This window comes from Astyanax mexicanus, chromosome 8, assembly GCF_023375975.1.
Source record: "Astyanax mexicanus isolate ESR-SI-001 chromosome 8, AstMex3_surface, whole genome shotgun sequence".
In the NCBI taxonomy this organism is placed as follows: Eukaryota; Metazoa; Chordata; class Actinopteri; order Characiformes; family Acestrorhamphidae; genus Astyanax; species Astyanax mexicanus.
The window spans coordinates 16,171,266-16,193,886 of NC_064415.1; the positions used below are offsets into that span (position 1 = coordinate 16,171,266).

Consider the following 22,621-nt stretch of genomic DNA (forward strand, 5'->3'; position numbering starts at 1 on the left):
GTGCCATGTTGACCTACCAGTGAACAGTATGAGAGAGTGTAAGAGCAATAACATCAAATTAAACACACCTGCTTCCCCTTCACACCTGAGGTCTTGTAACACATGCAACAGGCACCAGAAGAGGAAAATTGGGAACAATTTGGTAATTTTCATTTAGGGATGTGTGATAGGAAAGGTAACCATAAAGTCACCTTTGAAAGACACTTCTCAAAGACATTTTTCACTTTTAACCAAAAAGACTAATTATAAACTTGAAAGTGATACTTACCTGTGTCCCTAGGGAGTGGCAGCATGCAGCATCCAGTAAACCTGAAAAAGAGTAAATGCTAATTATTGCATTTTATTATGTCACTCTATGTTTTACTTACCTGTGATATATGTAGAAGATGCATGCTGTGGAAATGATTATGTAAATAGTTAATTGCATTTTTATTTGTAATTGTTGTTACATTTTAGAGAATGTACTCCTGTTGGTTTAGTCTATGAATTCTAATAGGCTACAGTAAGGGTACAGACTGAGAAAAATCATAACAATTGAGGTGACCAGTTATATAAACTATGCTTGTGCTAGTTAATGAACCGTGTACTTATTACATGTGCAGTACAATGCTAGCTAATTGCCTCAAAGTGTATATCCCAAAGCATGAGCTACTCACCTTATTACCACGTAGCCATGTAGCCAGTCTTAAAAACAAGTACTAAAGAAATAAACTCTGTAACTTGACATTGTTCGGATAGCTTTATCTTCGTCTTTTAGCATTTATATTTTTACATACTTTACAAGATTTTTCAGCATAAACATTTTAATATGACATTATAGTCATTAAGATTTTTAGAAAAATGTTTTTTTTTTGGGAGGGGGTTATGCACTATAGTTTCCAGTGGTGTGGCTTAAGCTTTTGTTCTTAATGTTATACTTTAAGCAGTTTTAAAACCAGAACTTTTACAATTCTTTCATAATTCAGCTTCCAAAATTCAGCTTTAAACCCTAGTATCTATACTTATAGCTGCATAATGAATTGTGACACCTTTGGCACTTACTACATGTCCAGTACCGTGTTAAAGTGTGTGTTTACTACATGTCCAGTACCATGTTAATGAAGTGTGTACTTACTACATGTCCAGTACCGTGTTAATGAAGTGTGTACTTACTACATGTCCAGTATCGTGTTAATGAAGTGTGTACTTACTACATGTCCAGTATCGTGTTAAAGTGTCTTTACTACATGTCCAGTACCATGTTAATGAAGTGTGTACTTACTACATGTCCAGTAACGTGTTAATAAAGTGTACTTACTACATGTCCAGTACCGTGTTAATGAAGTGTGTAAGTTACTTACTACATGTCCAGTACCATTACCGTGTTAATGGAGTGTGTATTTATGACCATATAGCCATGTAACCAATCTAATAAACAAACGCTAAGCTAATAAAGTGTGTTTCTCAAATTCGCTATGTACCTCAGCATTGTGGAAATAAGGTTCGAGTGGCTTTATGAGGCCATATGGCAATACTACAAGTTCACCTGCCAGTTCAGCTGCATTTATCTTTTAATGAATCTCTATAAAATAAGAAAAGGAGCATAATGAAAAATAAATAGTCTCAAACAGTCTAAAATAGGTCGTGTTTGTTATTTTTCCCAGCAGTAGAAACACGTCGCACACACAGGCTTTTGTGAATTGGCGTGGATAGTGAAAAGAGTCGCCTAAATTTAGTAAAGAAAAACTACCACCAATCAGCAGCGCAGGCACTGGACTTCGTGTTGACCCGGCCTCCGGCATCTCCACCAATGAGGAAGGACTTAGTTTTAGATGGATACGTGCCCTGACCAATGAAAAGGTTTAGTCTCCAGTGAGGGCGGGCTTTCCAGTAGTAGGGGTGGGCATTTTGGGGTCATTCACACTCTCGCATTTTCACTCTGACGGCGTGCGTTCGAGGGGACGGGCAACGGGGGTTAAAGGAGTTGCCGGGCGGTAGCAGAGCACAGCGGGTTTGGGGTATTTTTTTTAAGCTGATAGCGCTGCTGTGTGGAAGATTGGAGCCCGTTAGAGTCCAGACTGCTCAACAACACAGATACATGCCGCGTAGCGTAACTACGCTAAGTTCGCTATAAGAGCCCGGTAACTAAGGAAGGAGGTGTTAGCTTTAACCTAGTGATAGAAAGAAAGCTATAGCTAGCTTAGCTAGCTAATTAGCCGCTGACTTAGTTAGTTAGCTAGTTAGTTGAGTTAATATGCTAGCTAAAGCTAGCTAGCTAACACCGCCTCTCCATCACCCTCAGCACCCCAGCACAGCCACAGCAAGGGGGGAGCGTGGCCGGCTACACAGCCGAGTAGAATAACAGCTAGCTAGCTAGCTAGCTAGTTAGCTAACCTAGCTATTGCGATAGCCTGTAACGGTAAAATAGCCTTCTAGCTAACAAGACCGTTAGATTAGTTAGTTAACTAACTGGTTAGTTCGCCAGTTAGCGGTTGTAGAGTTATTAGTTAAAGCAATTGAGGGTGGGTGTCTTTCTGCCCAAACAAACCTTCTGCTGCTCAGCCTCCCCCTCTCTACCCATCATCTCTACCCCCTGCCTCTCCACCCGAAACACTGGAAATCCTCAAGCGGCCGGAGAGCGGCGGAGGGCCGGCGAAGCTGGGGGTGCTTCCCGACTCTCAAAGCGGCGCTGCGCCGGCAAACATGGACGGACTGGCGGTGGAGGTTCGCGGCTCTAACGGGGCCTTCTATAAGGTAAATAGACCGGAACACACTCAGCTAAGCTAGCCAACATGCTGTCCTCAATCAAATGTGTGAGTCTGCAGCTTCATCTGAGACACCTAGGTTAGCTATCTAGCTAACTAGCTACATGCACTTACTTGCACTACTCTAAGCTCTAACCAAGAAGGCCCCTAAATGCATAAATGAATGGCACGAGGTTTGGTTTTACAGTCTTCTAAAGAAGGGCCAAACAAGAAAAACATGATGATAATAACGATGATGATAATTATGATGGTGATGTATCTCAGCAGCTCCTGGCCTGTATCTGCTAACCTATGTGTTATCATTTGTTTCCACTGGTCAGATTTGGCTGGCTAGCTTGCTAACAGCTATCTATCTAGGTTATGTTAGCCATTGTGGGGCACGTTGGTTTGGTTTGGCAGGACTCCTCCCGAATTTATTTTTCTTCTCCTCTCCCTCTTCCTCAGTATCCAAACACTGAAATACTACATGCTAGCTAGTTAGGTTAGTTAACTTGCTAATTTGCTAGCTAACTAACTAACTAGGTGAGGTGGGTACAAAACAAAACCGCCTTCTAACTGTTTCTGCCATGTTACATAGGTCGTCTCAGGACAGAAAGGCTTGTTATTGGATGTTTTTCCTCCAGTTTAATAATAATAAAGCTAGCTTCTAGCAGTCTGAGAGAGTGACCCATCAGCAGTGGTCTCAGGATCACAGAATGTCTGGTCACATGTCAGTTTGCTTTGGGTCAGTCCAGTCTGGTGAAGAAAGTCAGAGAGGTGTTTGTTGTCGTTAGTGGTGTAGTTAGCTTTTTAAGAAAAGAGCTGCGTCAGGTAGCCTAGCTGTTAGCAATGAGGGTTTTGTTTATTTGCTTGTTTTGTACACTGGCTGGTTGTCCTAGTCTAGCACAGTAGGGTGGGCCTAGTTTGAGTCAGAATCAAGTCATTTTAGGTCAGCCAGGCTAAGACTGAAGTGATGAGGTTTGCTCACTTTAAGTAGTAGGCTATGAGTGTCAGTTATGATCTGAAGTGAATATTTTCAGAATGATACCCTCATATATGATGATATCTTTCAGATGTGTCTTTAAGGAGCACACTTAATCCAATGGTTTGGCACTGGCTCTCCATTTCAGGCCTCCTGGAAGCACAGAGATCATACTCATGTGTATCTTTGGACTGGTTATGTCACAGGCTTCGTGTGTGCAGTAGTAGTAATGGTGTGGCACACGTTTTACACCCATGGTTCTCTGAAGGTTTGACTGAGGGAACAGAGCAGGTGGAAGAAGAACAGGTGATATCAGGCCTGACACTCAACACTCTCTGTCTTTCTCTCTCCATCCCCCTCTCACACTACTGCTTGGTGGAATCCCCCCTGTTCACTTGTTTTTAATTCAGTTCCAATCAGTGGAAGTAACTTTTAGCTACACTTAGTTATTTTTGAGCGGCTCATTTTTGCTGCCGATTTCCCCCTCTTTTCTTTCTATCCATCTTTTAACAATTTGTTCTCAATGCTTCACTTTACTTTTCTTTCTGACTTTTCTTCATCTCATTTACTGTTTCTTTTCATCTGAATCTTAGGGTAAACAGGAAGTTGTGCTTGTGCTCAGATAGACTGTAAATATTGACCCTATGCAATATTACATTTTTTGTATTTATCCTAATTACTATTACAGAAGAATGTAATGCATTTACTGAGTGTTATCAGTTTAGTAAAATAATTATAATGCAGGTGTTTTTGTGAATTAACCCAGCAGCATAGATGTTTACTGTCCTATATATTTAAGTTTATAATCAAATATTGATTTTAATTATTGATCTATGCATCAGTCTTCCAGTAGCCAATCAGTCAGCCATCTCATTTTTACTCAGACATTCATTGAGGAAGACCCTCATTTTCAGTAATGAGAGTATTGTGTATTGTGTTTTTATATAATAGTTAGTTAATTCATTCCAGGTTTTGATGGATAGCTTGAAAGAGAACTGCAATTTAGAATTTATTTCAAAGTGTCTATTTTTCAGTCCCTGATACTCATTCACACACATTCACTCCATTCACTACGGGGTGTCAGCTGAATTGATAAGCATGGTGAAGCAGATTTGTCAAAGAATCGGCTTCCTTCATCTTTTAAGTTTTGTTTTTCTGGAATTAAAATAAAGCCAGACTTGTCGTGCAGAGTTTTGGGTAAGGGTTTCCCAGGCTGAAGTGCCCTTCTGCAGCCACGTGTGGTACTTGGGATTGCCAGGGTTTCCACGTGCTTAAGGAGCGCTACTGCTGATTGGGTGATCAGTGACCCATCCAGTGTGGCCCTTCCCAGGAGTTAAGTTCTTAGAGATGTGAGACTAAAAAAGGTTCACACTGGGAAGGTGGTGCAAATGACAGGAACATGTCGGAGTACTTTACTAGTGTACAGTATGCCCTTTTCTCATTGTGGAGGCTGTGATGTGCTTTAGATTTGTAAAAGGTGCATTTCCGTGCCCTACAATTTCTGAGCGACACTTTATGTGCCTGTTTTAGGTGATGGATAATATTTAAACATTTTCATAGTGGAGTTTTACTAGTGGTGCTGTTTTTAAGTTTATTAATGTTTGTCTTAAACTTTAAAATGCTAGATTGCAGTACAGACACATACTGGCAGCCAGTGAACATGGTACAGTCATGGTAGAGTCCAAAATAAACTTGCACGTTGCATACTGTATTTACGCACACATTTCAATCTGAAACCAGTGACTATTTTTTTCAGAGAAGTGGGTGTCTCTTCCTAGCAGGTGTGATGTGTCTTGATTTACTCCCTTTCTTTCACTCTCTCTCTTCCCCTCTCTCACCCTCCCCCTGCCCCATATTAGGCAGTGCCACTTCACAAGTGCTATCACTCACCCAGAGCCACCACCCTCTGAGGTGGTGAGAGGGTTGGAGGCATGTCTTGATAGATTAGTGGGTAGGGTGATGGGTCAGGAACAGGTTTTGAGAATGAATGAGATACAGGGAGTAAGAAACCAATGTCTCCCCCTCGTAATGACAGTAGACTTGCCCTAATACATATTTCACTTTCCCCAGTGGTCACATGCTATAACTGTGACATGTGCCAGATTGCCAGTTTCCCCACACTTATACCATGCACAGTGTGTGTTCTCATCCGTGTATGAGACCCAACTTTGCTGTCAGTGGGCTCCCAGGAGGGGGTCTCTCTAGAGGCAAGATATGCCTATAAATATGGAGAGAACTTAGATGATGGTTCTCTGGCTTCCTTTTAGAATGCCCCCTCCACACTTCTGGTACTGTGATATCTTGCCTTTTATTGGTGCCATATTTTTTTCTGTGTAGGTTTCTACTGTATATACACAACAGAACAGATCTAACACAAAAATAAGTCTCTCATTAAAACTAAATAGTGAAAAATGATGGAGGGAAATGTGACATTTATATTTTATTCCTTTTTTTAAATAAAGAAACCATCTTTGCACCAGTCTTACACTGTGGCTGATTTAGTTTGATGCAACCTTGCCGGTTTTATCTCTATTTATTCATAACAAGAAAATGCAGCATATGTAAAGCCTTAGATACAAAACTCCTCACATTACTCAAAAGCAAAAATATTATTTTTTTAGGCTAAAATGTGTTAGCTGTGTTTATGCAACTGGAATATAAATACTGTGAAATATATCTTTAGATGCACTCTATGAACTAAAATTTTGGGACACCTAAACATGTTGTGGCTTTTGAGACATCCCATTCTAAATCTTTAGACATTTTGCAGCTTTAACAGCTTCCAGTCCTCTGAGAAGGCTTCTGGAGAGAATTCGAATTGTCAGACAAGATATTAGATGAGAGTTTTCTTATACACCAAAATCAATCAACCATGCGATCATGGATCTTGCTTAATGCACTGGGACACTATGAACCTGAAACAGAAAAGAACCTTCCCCTTACAGTTTTTGCAAAGTTAGAACAATTATACAATACAATTCTCTAATATGCCTTGTTACACTGAAGCATAGCATTTGCCTTCACTGGACCTAAGAGGTCTAGAACAACTGCTGGAAAACAACCACATAGCATTATCCCTTCTTCACCAATTATTTTATAACTTTATTTAAAGTCTTGCTGATTTTAGCTTTCATTCTCATATTCACTTTTTATCCTAATAATGTCTCTGTTACAGTTTTAGAATGATTTAAACTGCTCTGAACCTCTTTTCTTCTTGTGTTTCTTCAGGGATTCGTCAAAGATGTTCACGAAGACTCCCTCACAATAGTCTTTGAAAACAAGTAAGTTTTCTTTACTCAGCTTCTCCTATCTTGGCTAATCTTTCTGAATATGGGGTTGACCTCCATTACCATTAAGCAAATCACAGAAGATACTGAAGCTTTTGTGCCTAGTTGAACTCCAGTGCCTCTCAAAGCAGAACATTATTGTCCTGTCTGTGGTTTCACTCGTAAATGTCTTCTTTCATAGCAACTGTTGTGAAGTTGGATATACTTTGCAGCTTTACCTGAAATGAAACACTAGAGTGCTTATTTAGATATACTTGTTTAGTATCTTGCAACTACTTATCAATAACACAGCAAACTATCTGAGATAGCAGAGCAATCATTTATCAACACTGTAGCAGCTACTTGGAAAACTAACCATTTAGCACCACTGTAGCAACCAGCTAGCAATGCTCTGTAAGCCACCTGGAATACCATAGCAACCACATAGCAACACCTGAGCAATTGCCTAGAAGTGGAGTCACTTTAGCTGTGTAAACATCAACACTACAAAATTTACAAAATATTATACAAATGTATGTGTCGTGCTAACATTTCCTAACAATTCATTTATTGCATATCAATCAAACTCATTAATACTGATTATAATGCATTGATTAACAAGCTTACAGGACTTTCTCTTTACCTTGGGCATCAAAATGTTGGCAGATGCTAGCTTATTAGCTTGTTATCGGCCAATTCCTGAATCCTTTTGTAATGATGAAATCTGTAATTATAAGGAGATTGAAACATTTAAACTACTTTATTGAAACAGAGTTTTTACTTGGTAGTTAGATACTTGGTACATGATTTAATTTATATTTTCTTTTTATAAAAAGAATGAACATTTGTTTTATATAATGAAGTGTAATATACTGAGAATGTGTAGCAGATAAAAATGAACAGAGTACTGACTAATATCTTAGTCTGTTGCTGTTTCAGTATTTAACACTGAACATAAATTAACCTTTAATGGGATTTGTCAGTGTTCCTTACAGCTTGTCCAGCTGTATGATGGTTGCCGCAAAAGAATGCAATAGTAGGTGGAGCACAGAATGTTCATTAAGTGCTCTCTCAGCAGTAGGCAGTGACCCGTTTCCCTTATCTCAGCTGATGGATCGTTTCCACTCTTTGCGAACGTCCACAAGAGTCTAGCCTCCCCCACTTACAAATCCTCTGTCTGTCTATTTGTCTCTCTCAGCACCTGTGCTAGTCTCTAGGCAGCTGTCATGAGTCCTGTTAATAGTTGCACTACCTCTTTGTAAGTCCTGTTTCTGTCCCTCCCTCTGTCTGTCTTTACATTATGTACGTAAGTAAAGGGACACCTTCACATTTATTATTTCTTTTGAAATCAAAGGTATTAAAGAGAGTTTATCTAATTTCGGAGCATCGCTTTGAGGATTTAAGTCATTCGACATCTCTCCTGGTCTCAATAACACTCATTGGTTGATTAGCACTCCACTTCATCCCAAAGTCATCCTTGACTCCTGAAAGTCTTCGATGGAGTACAGTCATTCAAAAGAATGCAGTTCCACTGCTTCAAAGCCCAAAAGCTGGAGCCTTTATAACCCTCCAGGCAATACACAATGTTGAATATAATGTCAATAGGTTTTATTGATAAGCTGTGTGTGCATTTACACATCTGTGTCCGCAAAGAGTGCAGCTTAAAGTAGCCAAACATATTCATTAGAAGCGTATACGTCAGATTACAAACATATGGGCATATATTGTATGTATCTGTCTCTTCTGCTGATGTAGATGATTTCTCTCTTAATCTCCTTCTACCCTGTCTCTCCCTCTCACACTTTCTGTGCCTATCTCTCTGCATGAGGGTAGGCCAGAAATAGCACTATGTGGTATGTGGATCAGTGGAAGTGCGATGCCCCTACCATTCTTGGGAGGGTTCCTTTGACCTGCACACGAACCGTCACCACTGTCGTCATTCTGCTCTGCTTTTGTGTCGGTTCGTGTGTGTGTGTTCTGATGAATAGTGAGGATTATTAGCACAAGCGTTCTGTGCATAAGTGCTATTTTGTTTTAATAGGACGTACAAAGGGTCATCTAATAGGACTTTATTTTATTTTATTTTTGAGATAGCACCTGTAATGACTAATTATTGTAAATTTTAATGTGATTTCTAGGCAGAGTTTTGGTGCCTATGTGTCAGAATACCTGATTGGTGGCTTAGTGAATATCAAGATCGTAGGCTTGGCATCCTTCTCCACATATAATATCATCTCTCAAATTCTAACCTAAAACAATAGACATGCGTAGAATAAAGATATGAGATTTTCAAGCTTTATGAGGTTTAGGGCTGGGCAGTGTTGATAGTAGTGGGCACTTATATACTAACATGCTAAATATCATTGGATAAGAACTAGTATTGTACCCTATGACTTTTGCCATGCCCCATGATCTACAGGATATACATGTGGGGCATCCTGTGCTAAATGTGGATGTGATAATCTCCCAATCATAACCAAATACTGCGCAGTTCACTGTGACTTGTATTAAAAATCCAGTAAAGGATTAAGAAAATGTCTTTGTATTGTTTTTCCTCCCCATATCTCACTCTTAAATAGCTTGATCAAGAATTTAGTGGGTGAAAGGTGACTTGTTTCCTAGTTGTAATTTGTATGTGTGTGTGTGTTCTCTCTAATAGTTGGCAGCCAGAGAGACAGCTGCCATTTAGCGACGTGCGATTGCCGCCCCCGTCCGACTATAACAAGGACATTGGCGAGGGAGAGGAAGTAGAGGTAAGGCTGTGGCCACCCTAAAACACTCCACCTCCTCCAAGTGACAACTAAACTTCACACACCCCTGTTAAACTTTGTGCTTTCAGAGACCAATTTGTTTGAACCCTTTCAGCTGTTGTGAACTGCAAGCAGGAGTGAATACTGATATTATAATGCTGTTTAAAGACCATATGGGCACTTAAACAAATGCTTCACCTTGCAGTGCTGCCCTTTTGTTGTTGCTCTTCTTTCCTTCTTCTCAGTTTTTGTTTTTGTTGATGCATTCTCATTTTCTCTTATGTTCTTTGGCCCTTTTTTTTCTTTATTATATGCATTTTATTTTTAATTATTGATTAATTAGATCCCTTGCAGAGAAAAAATGTACATACACTGCAGTGACTTCCTTTTCAAAGTAGCTTTATGCACTAAATTATAAAAAAAAAACGTAACACATTTGTTCACTTGCCTGTGTCACTGTGCTTTGTGTCAGGTCTACTCCAGAGCAAATGAGCAGGAACCCTGTGGCTGGTGGTTGGCGAGGGTGAGGATGATGAAGGGAGAGGTAAGTCGGGGGTCTAATGTGGTCTGGTTGGGTGCAGGATCGCTGTTATTTCATGTGTGTTATTTCATTTATGTCCCATTTCATATCTTGGGGCCTTTCAAGCTCTTTATTCTGTTGGAAGGAAAAAAAAAGATGCCGTGTAATTTGTGAAAGGGCATGTGAAGCTTCATACGGCATGTTTTCAAAGTAAAAGCCACAAACACTGAGTGTCTCAGTGCACTCAAAGGAGAACCCTAAGTACTCTGGATTTTGGCATTTATCCATGCTAACAGTTGCATAGCAACAGGGAAGAGTGTTATGAGGTGCTTCCAGCTATGCCAACCAGCTTAGCCCCAATCCATGATCAACACTAGGGCATCACAGTATATTGTTCTTTTTTTTTAAATACACTGAAGTACTAATATCAGCAGTGTAAAATATGCAGATAGGCCTGCCCTTTTTTGTGTGTCATGATCATCTTGTCCATTCATAGCTGTTTTAGGTGCCTTGATTCATCCAAAGATGAAGTCATTTTGGTTAATAATTAGTCTTAAATTGTTTTATGGCATTTTAGACATATTTGTGACCTCAGCAAGAATGCTGCCTCTAGATATTTCAAATCAATATTTCATAATTTATCTAGATGAAAATGCTCGCCGTTTTGTCAATATTACTCTACTCTAGTCAGCACAAGGTCCTGCTTTCTCCTGAATGTGAATCTCAGCTTTGAATCTCAACTCTAGGGCACTGCTGAGCTGAGCTTTTGCCAGATACCCCCTCCAACCTGGGGTGTGAATATGGCTTGGCAGCATTTCAAACCTTTGAGGGATCGTTGCAGCCTAATAGCACAGATACATGCAGCTTTGACCCAATTACCCTTAAAACTCCCCATTTAGGCGACATGACTTCATGTGTGATCGCTGAATTACACATTCTCTACCCATGCTGGAGTGAATTTGACCCCAGATCTTTGAAATGTGCTGAAATGCTTGGCTTAGCGTAAGACTTAAGGTCATTAAAATTGACCTGAATGTCCAAGTATATTACAAACTTGAGCATGCTGAAATTGAGGACCCCCACCATATCAGACCATTTTGATATGATCTTCTTGTACTTTGCACCAGCCTCTGCATGGCCAAATGGTTACTAAGGCCATGCCATCCTGTTCTGTGCCATTGTTAACCCATTAGATTTGGTTCTCTCCACCCCCAACCTCAGTAGTAATATTATAATAATAATAATAATAATAATAATGACAAACCAGATCCAATAAAAAAAAAAAAAAATGTGTTGCCCCAAATACAGTTACAATTAGTAATCCAAATAAAAAAATGTGGCTTAGCTCAGTTTATTAGCAGTGTTCTTGTAGAAAAGCCAACAGTTAGCTGCTATGCTCAGAACTTTTCTACTACAGTAGAAAAGAGGCAATAGTGAGCCTTCTCTTTGTCTGAGGCACACAAACATTGATGCAGGGATATAGGTTGATCTTACATAGGGAGATAGTGGAATTTGAATGTTTACTGTTGTCAAAACCTGCAGGCAGCTAAAATACATGACTTCCTTTCTCAGCTCCTTAGCACCTGGACTAACTAGCTTTCAAAAACATGCATGTGCTGCCTGTCTAATTAGATTAGGACAGCACTTTGAGCATTGCAACAGCAAAGCGTTAGAAGCTATTATGGCTTATAACATAAAGCACAAGCAGCTGTCTGCCCTCTCACCCACTGTCCACAAAAGCACATTGGAATATTGATTAATACCACGTGTCTAGGCTTGAATCAAATATGTAGACAGATTTTGCTGTCAGTTATATGTGATTTTTTTTTTTTTTTTTTTTTTTTTGTTAAATTAAATAGGTTGGTCTTGATTTGGCATAAAGTGTATTCATTTGCAGCATTCTGTGGTTAATACATGGATTAACCACAGAATGATGGTCTTATTCCAGTGATTTGGCTCATTGTATTGTAGTCTATTTATCAATCCATTCAAAGACTGTTATTCTCAGTTAATGATTTAACACGTAACAATGAAGTCTTTGAGCTTCAGTAGATGGAGTTGTAAGCATGCATGTGTTTGAATGGTGATATTGTTAGTACAGTGTCTTACGTGAAGGCTAACGAATGCCTTTTGCCTCCTCAGTTCTATGTCATCGAGTATGCCGCATGCGACGCCACATATAACGAAATAGTTACTGCAGAACGAATCCGGCCAGTCAACCCCAACAGCCCAGCCTCTCGCAACACCTTCTACAAAGTCAATGTCGCCGTACCTGAGGACCTCAGAGAAATGTAAGTGTGACCCACTCAAACACATCACAATTACGCACAAACCTCACTCTTCAACATTTTTTATTTATTTTTTTTTATCTTGACCTAAATCCAGTCCTGAGCTTTTTTTTTAATCCTTGATATGCGTGCAGTTACTTAGATTACTTACTTAGTTACTTAGTGATTAAATGAACTGTTCACTTAACTTCTAGTGAGAACACAATTCAAAACTGTAAAGAACAGGAACAAAGTTTATTTGTTGGTGATTCAACTGTAAACCTTTTTCTTTTAAATCTTTTGCTAAAAATCTGGCAGCTGTTTAACTGAAAACATCCACAAAGACTTCAGGAAAGCAATCGGAGCAAGCTGCATCTTCTACAACGCTTCCATACAAGAACTTGTCGTCTTGGTAAGCACTTTTTCTTTCTTTCAAGAACATTTCTCTGTCTGTTTATTTTTTCTTTTTTGTGTTTCCATCCAGGTTATTTACCTGTGTGTTGCAATAATGTGAACATGATTGTCTCTCTCTGTTTGTTTTGCTGTCTCTCTCGTTCTCTAGTCCACAACTGAGTCCACAGTAAAGCGTGCAGGTCTTCTGAGTGACATGCACTTTCGCAGTATTCGCACCAAGCTTATGCTCATGTCCCGTAACGAGGAGGCCACCAAACACTTGGAGGTATTTACACACATTCAAACTGAGCAGCTAAATTATGTAGTGCCACTTGTGGTTTGTGGCTGTATTGTGGTACTTTACACCCTTTTAATTTGCAATGTATAGGGTTTAGATTCCTCACTTAATTTGGCTAATAAAGGATTTTTTTTGCTGTGCCATAGACAAGTAAGCAGTTGGCATCAGCCTATCAGGAGGAGGTGCGAGTGCGGGAGGATTTAATGGGTTTGGCCATCGGCTCCCACGGTGCCAATATCCAGCAGGCCCGCAAGGTTCCAGGTGTGACCGCCATCGAACTTGAAGAGGAAAGCTGCACTTTCAGGATTTATGGAGAGGTACACTGTGTGTCTAAATCTTTGTGGACACCTTTTTTAATGAATGCCTTCAGCTACATCAAGTGGCATCCATAATTTGGAAAGTATTGCCAGTAGAGTGTAGAGGCAGATAAACACAAATCTATTGTCATCAGGCCTAATGCCAGATGTGGGTAAGAGGGGTATGAAAGATCACCAGCACTAAATAGGGGATCGGGGGAACTGTGTTCTTGGACAGTAAAGCAAATTATTTTAACAAAAGCAACATAAACTCTGTTTAATACTCTTGATTTTAGTATAAACTATAAAAGAGCACATGGCCCTTTTACTATGTGTCCATATCTTTTGTGGCAAAGTGCATAGTTGTTTGAAATTTTACATTTATTTAAAAAAGCTGTTTGCAAAAGCTTCCGAAAGTAGCCAGGAGAGCAGACTGTTTCCAAACTACTTTAAAATCTGTTTTAAGTTGCTGTCTCAATCTCTTTTCACTCTGTTGCTCTGTCAGACCCCAGAAGCTGTGAAGCAGGCGAGAGTGTATCTGGAGTTTAAGGAAGACTCCTTCCCGGTGCCCCGGAATCTTGTAGGTGAGTCTCTCTTTTCCATGTCCCTTCTGCAGGACTCCTTTTGGAATAATTGGATGCTGCAGCTGGTGCCCAGAAGCAGCTGAACCTTGTAGAACTCGTAGACCAGAGAATTTATCCTGTATCTCTGAGAGGACTCCAAGAGAGCAAGTTTCTGTAGCACATGTCTGCTTCTTTGAATCAGTATTTCAGTGTAGATTAATTAACTGAATGCATTTCTTAATGTTATTTATTTTTGCTGTGATTATACCAACATAGCATCTTTGCAGAAAGTGGGACTTTCAGTTGAGGTCCATGTGAAGGTGATTTAATTCTAAGAAGTGTTGCACAGATACCCTATCACACAGATACTGGCACACACAAACACACTGAATCAGATTGGGCATATATATATATATATATATATATATATATATATATATATATATATATATATATATATATATATATATATATATATATATATGTGTATGTAATATTACAACCACAGGATACCTGATCCAAGACCAGTGTTTTTACTTTAAAATGTTTGATAAATATAGGCCAGCATTGGCATCTGTATCGGCAGTATAACTTTTGTTCTTAATAAAACTCTCTCTCAACACACAGGCAAAGTCATCGGCAAAAGTGGCAAAATCATCCAAGAGATTGTGGACAAATCGGGCGTGGTGCGAGTCCGGATCGAAGGGGACAATGATAAAAAGCTGCCCAGGGAGGACGTAGGCTGGCAGGCGTCTGACAGTGCAGACACTGTCGACGGCCAAGAGGTGAATGAACCGCCTATCTGATACCCCAATATCCCCCCTTCCCCACCTCCAGTAGTTTTGACAGATAGACTTCCTGACTGTAGTGGGTCACAGCTCCATGCCGTAGATCAGATTTTTGTGATGTATGTTTTATATGTATCCAGTGTCCTGACCTAAACACTCACAGATTGTGTTCTGTTTTCCTCTCTTCACATTTCTCTTAGGGTATGGTTCCATTCATCTTTGTTGGAACCAAGGAAAATATCAGTAATGCCCAGGCACTGCTGGAGTACCATGTGGCCTACCTTCAGGTTAGTTTGTGCTCCAGATGTTCTGTCTCCTTGTCTTATAACTGATATTTGTGCAGTTCTTATTGATCTGACTGAAAGGTTTAACATAAACATGAATGGATCCAGGTTTAGCTGCAGCTCCAGCTGATCACTAGGGCTCAAAGAGTACACGCTTACATACAGACACAGCTTTGATAAAAGGTCTTTGATAGAAATTAACATTTATCTTGTTACAACGGCATATTTTAAGAGGTGGGTCATGCATATTAAGCAGCAAGTGAATAGTCTGCTGTTGAAATTGATGTGATCCTGTCATCCACCTATATTTAGCCCCTTTTTTTGACTTTTATACATCATGAAAAAAATAGTTGGTATAAAACCGGCAAGAGGGCTTTTAGTAAATTTAATGACTTTTTGGAGGCAAGTGTTCCTTAAACAATACAAGTCTGATTGTCTTTTATGGTATGGATGATTTAGTGTATATTATATATAAAAAAGGATGCCAATCGCCATGTTTGGTTCATTGTACCACAGGAAATTTTAGCAGTGAAAATGGCAGATCTTTCTAGACTCGTCACCTGACCTCATCCCTCATGGAAAGCTGCTGATCACACCTCTCTCCTTTAAGCACCAACTGCGGCTGAAAATAGCCTTTGTGCCCCTACCAGGGGGTGGTTATGTGGTGGGGGTAAATTGGAGGATGGATTTCAGCCTATGTGGCCCTGTGCTCCTCAAAATAGCCCTTATTCCCCACTGCTAGCACTCATTGCACCCTCCTTCAGCCTGCAGCTGTTTGAACGAGGCAGCTGTCACATTCTAAAGTGACATCCACCCCCCCTCCACTTTTCACTCTTACTCCAGCATACATGTGTTTCCCCTTACTGAAGCCCACCTCATTAACTTCTGTGTGTGCACTTTAGCCAATCTCAAAGACCCCACTGTCCCTGCCAGTGACCAGTACGACCACTGTCTTAATATTACAGCTGCATAAATTGTGTTTTTATTGTTTTACATTATGTTTTCATTATCCATTAATTGGTTCTTGGTAATTAGGTGATTTAATCCGATATTGCGGTGAATGGCAATTAAGACAGTGACAGTGCTTTAGAGGTGATAATCACCATGCTAAAAAAAAAAGGAATTAGGTCTCCAGCAGGGGGAGCTATTAGCATACATACATGTGACCAATGTCAATAATTCTTTAGAACAATATCTTTTATTGCCCAGTATATCATAATCAATCATTGTCCATGTCTAATAATACACTGGATATGCATACATACTAGTTATAGTGTATATTTTAGCTTGTGACTGTTTCCTATATAAATGGTTTGTTCAGGTTGTGTGTGAGACTGCATTGGTGCGATCTCACATTCTTACACATTCCTCCCCTATTGGAGGCTATTCGCGTCTAAACTTCAAATAGCCTCCAATCTCAAACCTACTTTTATTGATTTTTCTTTTTTTTTTCGCTTTTCCACCTGTTTTCTCCTCTGTTAGGAGGTGGAACAGTTACGGCTGGAACGGCTACAGATCGATGAGCAGCTTCGTCAGATTGGTGTGGGTTACCGTGCGCCCCCGAGTCGTACCGGAGGGCCCAGCACTGGAGACCGGGAGAGAGGCTACCTGACTGATGAGAGCAGCAATTCACTCCAGACATCGCGCACATATGGAGGAAGGGGGCGTGGACGCAAGGGCAATGCATACTCTGGTTATGGTATGGCTTAAATCCAATGGCACATTATGGTCAGGGATTCTTGGCAGGTGGACATTGTGCAAATTTTCTGCTTTTAAAAAACGCTATTTTCTGTCGTTCCATTAACCTTTGTATTCGGTTGTCAGAGGTGAGAATTATCACACTCAAATTATAGTTGAACACGAATTCAAAATTAATGCTTTTTTTCCTCTTTTCAAGAAACTGTTAGCTAAATGCAATTGAGAATAAAATATGCAGTATTTTTCATACTCAGAAGAAAGAAAGTACTGTGGGTATGGCTGATTTAATGACACAACTTGATATTGTATTATGCTGTATAAATCTACCGCCTAATCAGGGCAGGGATTCTCCATGACCATAGTTTACCCGTTAAGATTTGTACTCTTATCATGCTTTATATTTTATATTTATTTATTTATTTCTTCTTTTTTCTGTTTTGCCCAACAGGAACAAACTCGGAGATGTCCAATGCATCAGAGACCGAGGACCTGGGAGAGCGAGAGCCCAGACCCCGGGGTGTGGGGGTGGATGAAAGGGGCTCCAGGAGAGGAGGCCGTGGCCGTGGATCCAGCACTGGAAGAGGCCGCGGTGGCCCAGGACCCAGAAACTCAAACACCATCAGCTCAGGTGACTTTTACAGCCTGATTCAGTGTGCATGGTTGTCTTTTGGATTCTGTCTGTGTGTCTAACTCTCTCTCACTGTTCTTCCGTTATCAGTGCTGAGGGACCCAGACAGTAACCCCTACTCACTGCTGGAGGGAGAAGGTGATCTGGGTGGAGATACAGATGCGAGCGAGAGCATGGGCGGCAGTGACCGCAGGAGACGTTCCCGTCGCCGCCGTAACGATCAAGAACCCAGCGTGATCGATGCAGACGCCAACGAATCAGACGGCCAGGCAGCTGCTAGCGAGAACGGATTGGGTAGGAGAAAGAACTCGAACTGTTTATAGTGCTTTGCTCAGCTTATAGTGAAAAAAACAAGTAAAACTAAAGGTAAATGTGCTTTTTTTCCCTGTTTTGCAGATGAAGACAGTAAGCCTCAGCGGCGCAACAGGAGCCGCCGCCGCCGTAATCGTGGCAACCGCCCTGAGGGAGGTTCTGCCAGCCGTGACAGGCAGCCAGGTGAGAGGCCAAGGTTACAGTAAAATAATAATAAAAGTTTATATATAAAAATGCTCGGTTTCTCTTAGATTTTTTTAGAGTATTGACTTTATACTGCTCTATCAAACATCTTTCTTTAGGCATGATGCAAATAAGTTCATGGTTATCTGCTCCGAAGAATCCTATTTAATGGGCAGTACATCTCTATAGGGACTAGATCATTTGTGTGTTGGCATTTGTACTTGTCTGCAAGGTTTGCGACTACCAAGTAGTTGAATGCATACATTAGAAGGGGTGTCCACTAAACTCTTGGAAGTATAGTGTATATTTAGCCTTCCTCTGAAATCATCAGCAAAAGTGTTTAGTAATGAAAAGAGTAATGGGAAAATTGCATTGCAAATGGCAGTTATCTAAGTGTAAGCGCATGCACCATTGTAGAACCAGTTGGTCACATAAATGCAATGTGCCTGAAAACACTGGCAGTATTAATAGTGGTGTGAATTTTGGAATTCTAATATAGAAACTTGAATTTTCATTGTTGTGGAACTCCAATCATTTAGTAGTGAGATATAAGCAATTTAGTTTTCATGTCAAAAAAGATAAATGCTGTTTACCTTATTCTGTGTGATGACAAAGAGGGGGCCATGTTTGTGTACTTTATGTTTAAATTTCGGGTGCAGCAGCGGGCCATAAATGTAGATTATAACTACAGTGATAATTAATGTGTACAATGAGTAGTATAATATCTTTAATATAATATATTGTCAGGTTTACCATACACCCAGCCATACTCCTGCACTTGTAGTTCTTAATCTAGACTCATATGCAATAGCCTCACATCACTGGAGTTTTCCTCCACAGAACAATAAAAGCAGACGTTTGGAGACGCTCCTCTTCTTTAATAGAAGGTGGATAGCTAACTAGTTAACCTAACAACATTTAATATCCTGCTGAACTGTTGTGTTTCCATATACAGCTCCCTTTTGAACAGAGTCCACAGCAGAAGCTATTTCAGACTTCATTTACTCTAAATATCATACGACCATAAACCATTTATTATGAACTGACCGGATATTGTAACATAAATGCAGAAAAAACTAACTCTTTAAAGTGGGTGTGTCAGAATAAGGTCGATAAAGAACTGTTGTCTGAATTTACTGGAAGTCTTGCTATTATGTAGACTACCTTGTACGTTTTGCACGTTAGAACTTTTGTTAATTAATTAATTTTTTTTCTCTTGCAGTTACTGTGGCCGACTTAATCTCTCGCCCGGAATCTCAAAGCAGACAGAACCTTCCAGTGAAGAAAGAAGATATACAGCATGCCTCTCACCCTAAGGTACAAAACCAACACTGGTTATATTTTTGTAGGTTAAGGCCTTTATGCACTGCTCATTTTCATTGTTTTCTTGATCCGTTTTCCCATTTGTAAGCTGAACTAAGTGTGAGAATCTAGAAAAGCATTGCTGCTGTCTTTCTCCTCTGGGTCTGCAGTGCAGCATGGGGCCTGAGTGTATGATTCTGGCATTTGATTGAGCAATTCATTGATTCCCTCAACAGGAGAATGGGACTAGTGTGAAGAAAGAAGAGCGTGTCCCTTCCAAGCGTTCCCCCAGCAATGGCGTGGCAACATCTGGGGAGGCACTGACCCTGGTGAACGGCGTTTCATAAGATACAAAACGTCATCTCACCCCTCAAGACCCACGTCTAGAGCAAGACACTACGGCAATCTGTCCCTGCTTGCATTTACGTAAACCTTTAAACAGACAAGTGAAAAATCGACTAAAAATCTTGAATTCATGCGTGATTTCAAAGGAGCAAAAGAAAATGATACAAAAAAAATGACAAACGCATCTACTTAAAACACGTAACGGTGTATGTTTATCCTATCTATCAGTACTTAGTGCTTATTTAAGACAAGCTTGCCAAAAAAGAGCTGGTGGATATGACTCGAAAATCTGACGTAACTGAACACAGGACGTGACCCTTTGTTTTTATTTTGGAGAAACGGTTAAGTTTTTTTTTTGTTGTTGTTGTTGTTGTTGTTGTTGTCACTGTTGTTGTTTTTGTTGTTTTTTGTTCGTTTGTTTTCTTCACTGGTGTGGGATTGTGATCACACTCCCAAACAGATGCATCTATGAAACAGTGTTAGCGGCGAGGGGAGGAGCTAGCCGAGAGGCAGGAATGTAGGCGGAGCCTCTCATGTGACTGACAGCTGAGGCTTTTGGTACTCTGAGATTAAGGACGTGTGAGGTGAAGGAGAGACATTGTGCCTTGAATTTGAAAAAACTTGAGTATTCTCTTTTTGTCTTTTTTTTTATTATTATTTTTGGTTCTTTTTTGTTCATGGGACGAAAGACGCTGTTCCGTTTTCTTATTTTTATTTTTTTTTTTTCATTTTTTTTTTCTTTTCTTAAAGAAGAAGAGAAGACAGCCAAGAAACTAATTGCAGGGTTGGGCTTGGAGAGGAAGGAAAGGATAGAAAGTTTAATACTAATGCCAAACATGAAATTAAAAACGCTCATCCGTAGTGGGAGTCATGATTTGGATGGCGTTTGTGTGTGTGTGCGCGTGGGTGCGTGTGGGTGTGTGTACGAGTGTGTTTGTACATGTGTAGTTCATAGCAATGCAACCATAGTAAATCAGTTGGGAGAATCTTATGTGGCCTAGTGGCCAACCCTAGAGAAAAGGATGAAGAGATGCAGCCACTCCGGTTAAACTAATAGAATGAGTAGGAATGAGCGTCCACTGGACTGGAGGGAGGTAGACAATAGAAGAGCGTGGCTGCATCAGGAACAATGTGACGGACTGAACCAGACAGCCAAACAAACCGACAGGCAAACCGTTACAAACCTGCTGACCCAGAGTGCTCATTTCAGCCTGTTCTGAAATACCTGCGAACTTCAGTGCCTCGAACACCCCCCTCCCCATCAAAACCTCCACCCCAAACAAGTCCAACCGCTGTTTCTAGGAGAATAAGGACGGGAGTGTGGAAAGTAAAGTTGTGCAAGAGTGATAGATACAGGCTATAAACTCTGTGCCCACTAAGGGGTAGTGAAGGTGAAGAAAACTCTTCTGTGGTGCCCCCTCCTGGACAGTTTGTTGGTTTTTACACACATTAGTGATGAAGAAGGCACACTCTATGGGGGATAGATAGTACAGCCTCAGAAAAGTTGAGAGCCACACACACACGCGCACACACTCGGTGTATGTGAGTATAAAGTACACTCCAGCATTATCACTACATAGTTTAGACTTCCTGCCTCCGCTGGCGGGGAGGTTTAAACGCGAGGTTTCAGCCATGTGGCCTCGAGGCCGGACAACGAACATGGTGTTAAAACTGAACAAGATGTCTGTCGCGTTCCTGATTGTAACGATCGAAAAAGACACAGCCGGGAGACGAGTGTCTGCCTGTTGGCTCTTGTTGTTACTGTCATCTTGGTTTCTGCTCTCAAACCTTTTTTGGTTGTTCTTTTCACATCATAGAAAAAAAATGAATAAAATTGAAGTGAAATGAGTTTTCTGGAATGAGTTTTTTTTTTGTTTGCTTTAACCATTACATTCATATGATTTAAATAAACTTGCACAAGGCCTCTCTAAATGAAATTTGGTTTGTTTCTTTTATCAGAGGTGTTGAGTAACAAAGTACAAATATTTTGATACCTTACTTTAGAAGAAATGTTGGTTATCTACAGTTCAGTGCACTTAATATTTTTTAGATTACTTTTTACTTTCCTTACATTTTCAAACAATTATCTGAACTTCTACTCCTTACATTTTAAAAATAGTTTTCTTTCTATTTCAGCTTGTTTTCAAAAAATAAATAAATAAATAAAAATATAAATCTCTCCATCTGGACCGAGTGAATTTGATTGTGGTTGTATGAGTAGTACAAACATATCATTCTGACAACATATTTGTTTGTACGTGGTTTATCCTGCACATCATGTTGCACTCCAGCAAGCACACAGCAGAAGTATGTAGTCTAGTATGAAGATGGTCCGTGCAGAGACTCAAGAACTCGAGTCAAATCTCCCAACTAGACTTCTTTAATATATTTGCATTCTACTAAAATACATTCGTTTTAATGAGCATATACCCAGCTGAAACAGGGAGCCTAGTGCATTCCCAAATTCATTAACATTTTAATATAACATTATAATCATTATGGCTTTTAGTAAAATGTGTTTTGGGGAGAAGGAAGGGGTAGTGCACTATAAGGTCCTGTGGCATGATCCAAGATTTTGGCCTTAATACCATTATTTCACTTGAATTGCTTTTACTTTTTACTTTAAGCAGTTTTGAAAGTAGTACTTTTACACTTTTACAAAGCTTGAGTTGACTTCAACTTCTAGTATTTTAAAGACTAGTATCTATATTTCTACTTGAATAATGAATGTGAATACTTTTCACTCCTTTGTTTTTTTTTGTTTTTGTTGAAAAGTATTACTATAAAAGAATACCGAATAAGGACATAAAGTGTCCACTGGGCTGGTCAAAACAACAGTGTTAGCAGGGCCGGACCCAAAAAAATACATCACTTTAAGTTTTTATATCAGCTAAACATAAAAAATGTTAAGAAAATGCAAATTATAGAAATAAGGCCTCGAAGGGTAAACCATGACTGTTAGTGGGACTGCAGTAGCCAATGTTCTTTTGTACTGTGCTTTAGAAACCTCATATCACAGCAAC

General features: G+C 39.9%; 1 protein-coding gene across 2 annotated transcripts; it reads left to right on the top strand.

Annotated features, from left to right (window-relative positions):
* The first annotated feature begins 1,902 nt into the window (after nucleotides 1-1,902).
* Nucleotides 1,903-21,446, top strand: fxr2 (FMR1 autosomal homolog 2). 2 transcript variants are annotated; one of them, XM_007250175.4, is made up of 17 exons: nucleotides 1,903-2,733; nucleotides 6,934-6,986; nucleotides 9,631-9,724; nucleotides 10,194-10,265; nucleotides 12,384-12,532; nucleotides 12,827-12,920; nucleotides 13,071-13,187; nucleotides 13,346-13,516; nucleotides 14,001-14,079; nucleotides 14,686-14,795; nucleotides 15,047-15,133; nucleotides 16,613-16,829; nucleotides 17,277-17,456; nucleotides 17,547-17,750; nucleotides 17,853-17,951; nucleotides 19,174-19,268; nucleotides 19,490-21,446. In XM_007250175.4, exons 1-17 carry the CDS (start codon nucleotides 2,683-2,685, stop codon nucleotides 19,598-19,600), a joined length of 1,983 nt encoding a protein of 660 aa, XP_007250237.3. In that variant the 5' UTR covers nucleotides 1,903-2,682; the 3' UTR covers nucleotides 19,601-21,446. The 2 variants fall into 2 exon arrangements, with proteins under 2 accessions (XP_007250237.3, XP_007250236.3); XM_007250174.4 differs by having other exon boundaries at nucleotides 1,904-2,733; nucleotides 14,686-14,843.
* The last annotated feature ends 1,175 nt before the right edge of the window (nucleotides 21,447-22,621 follow it).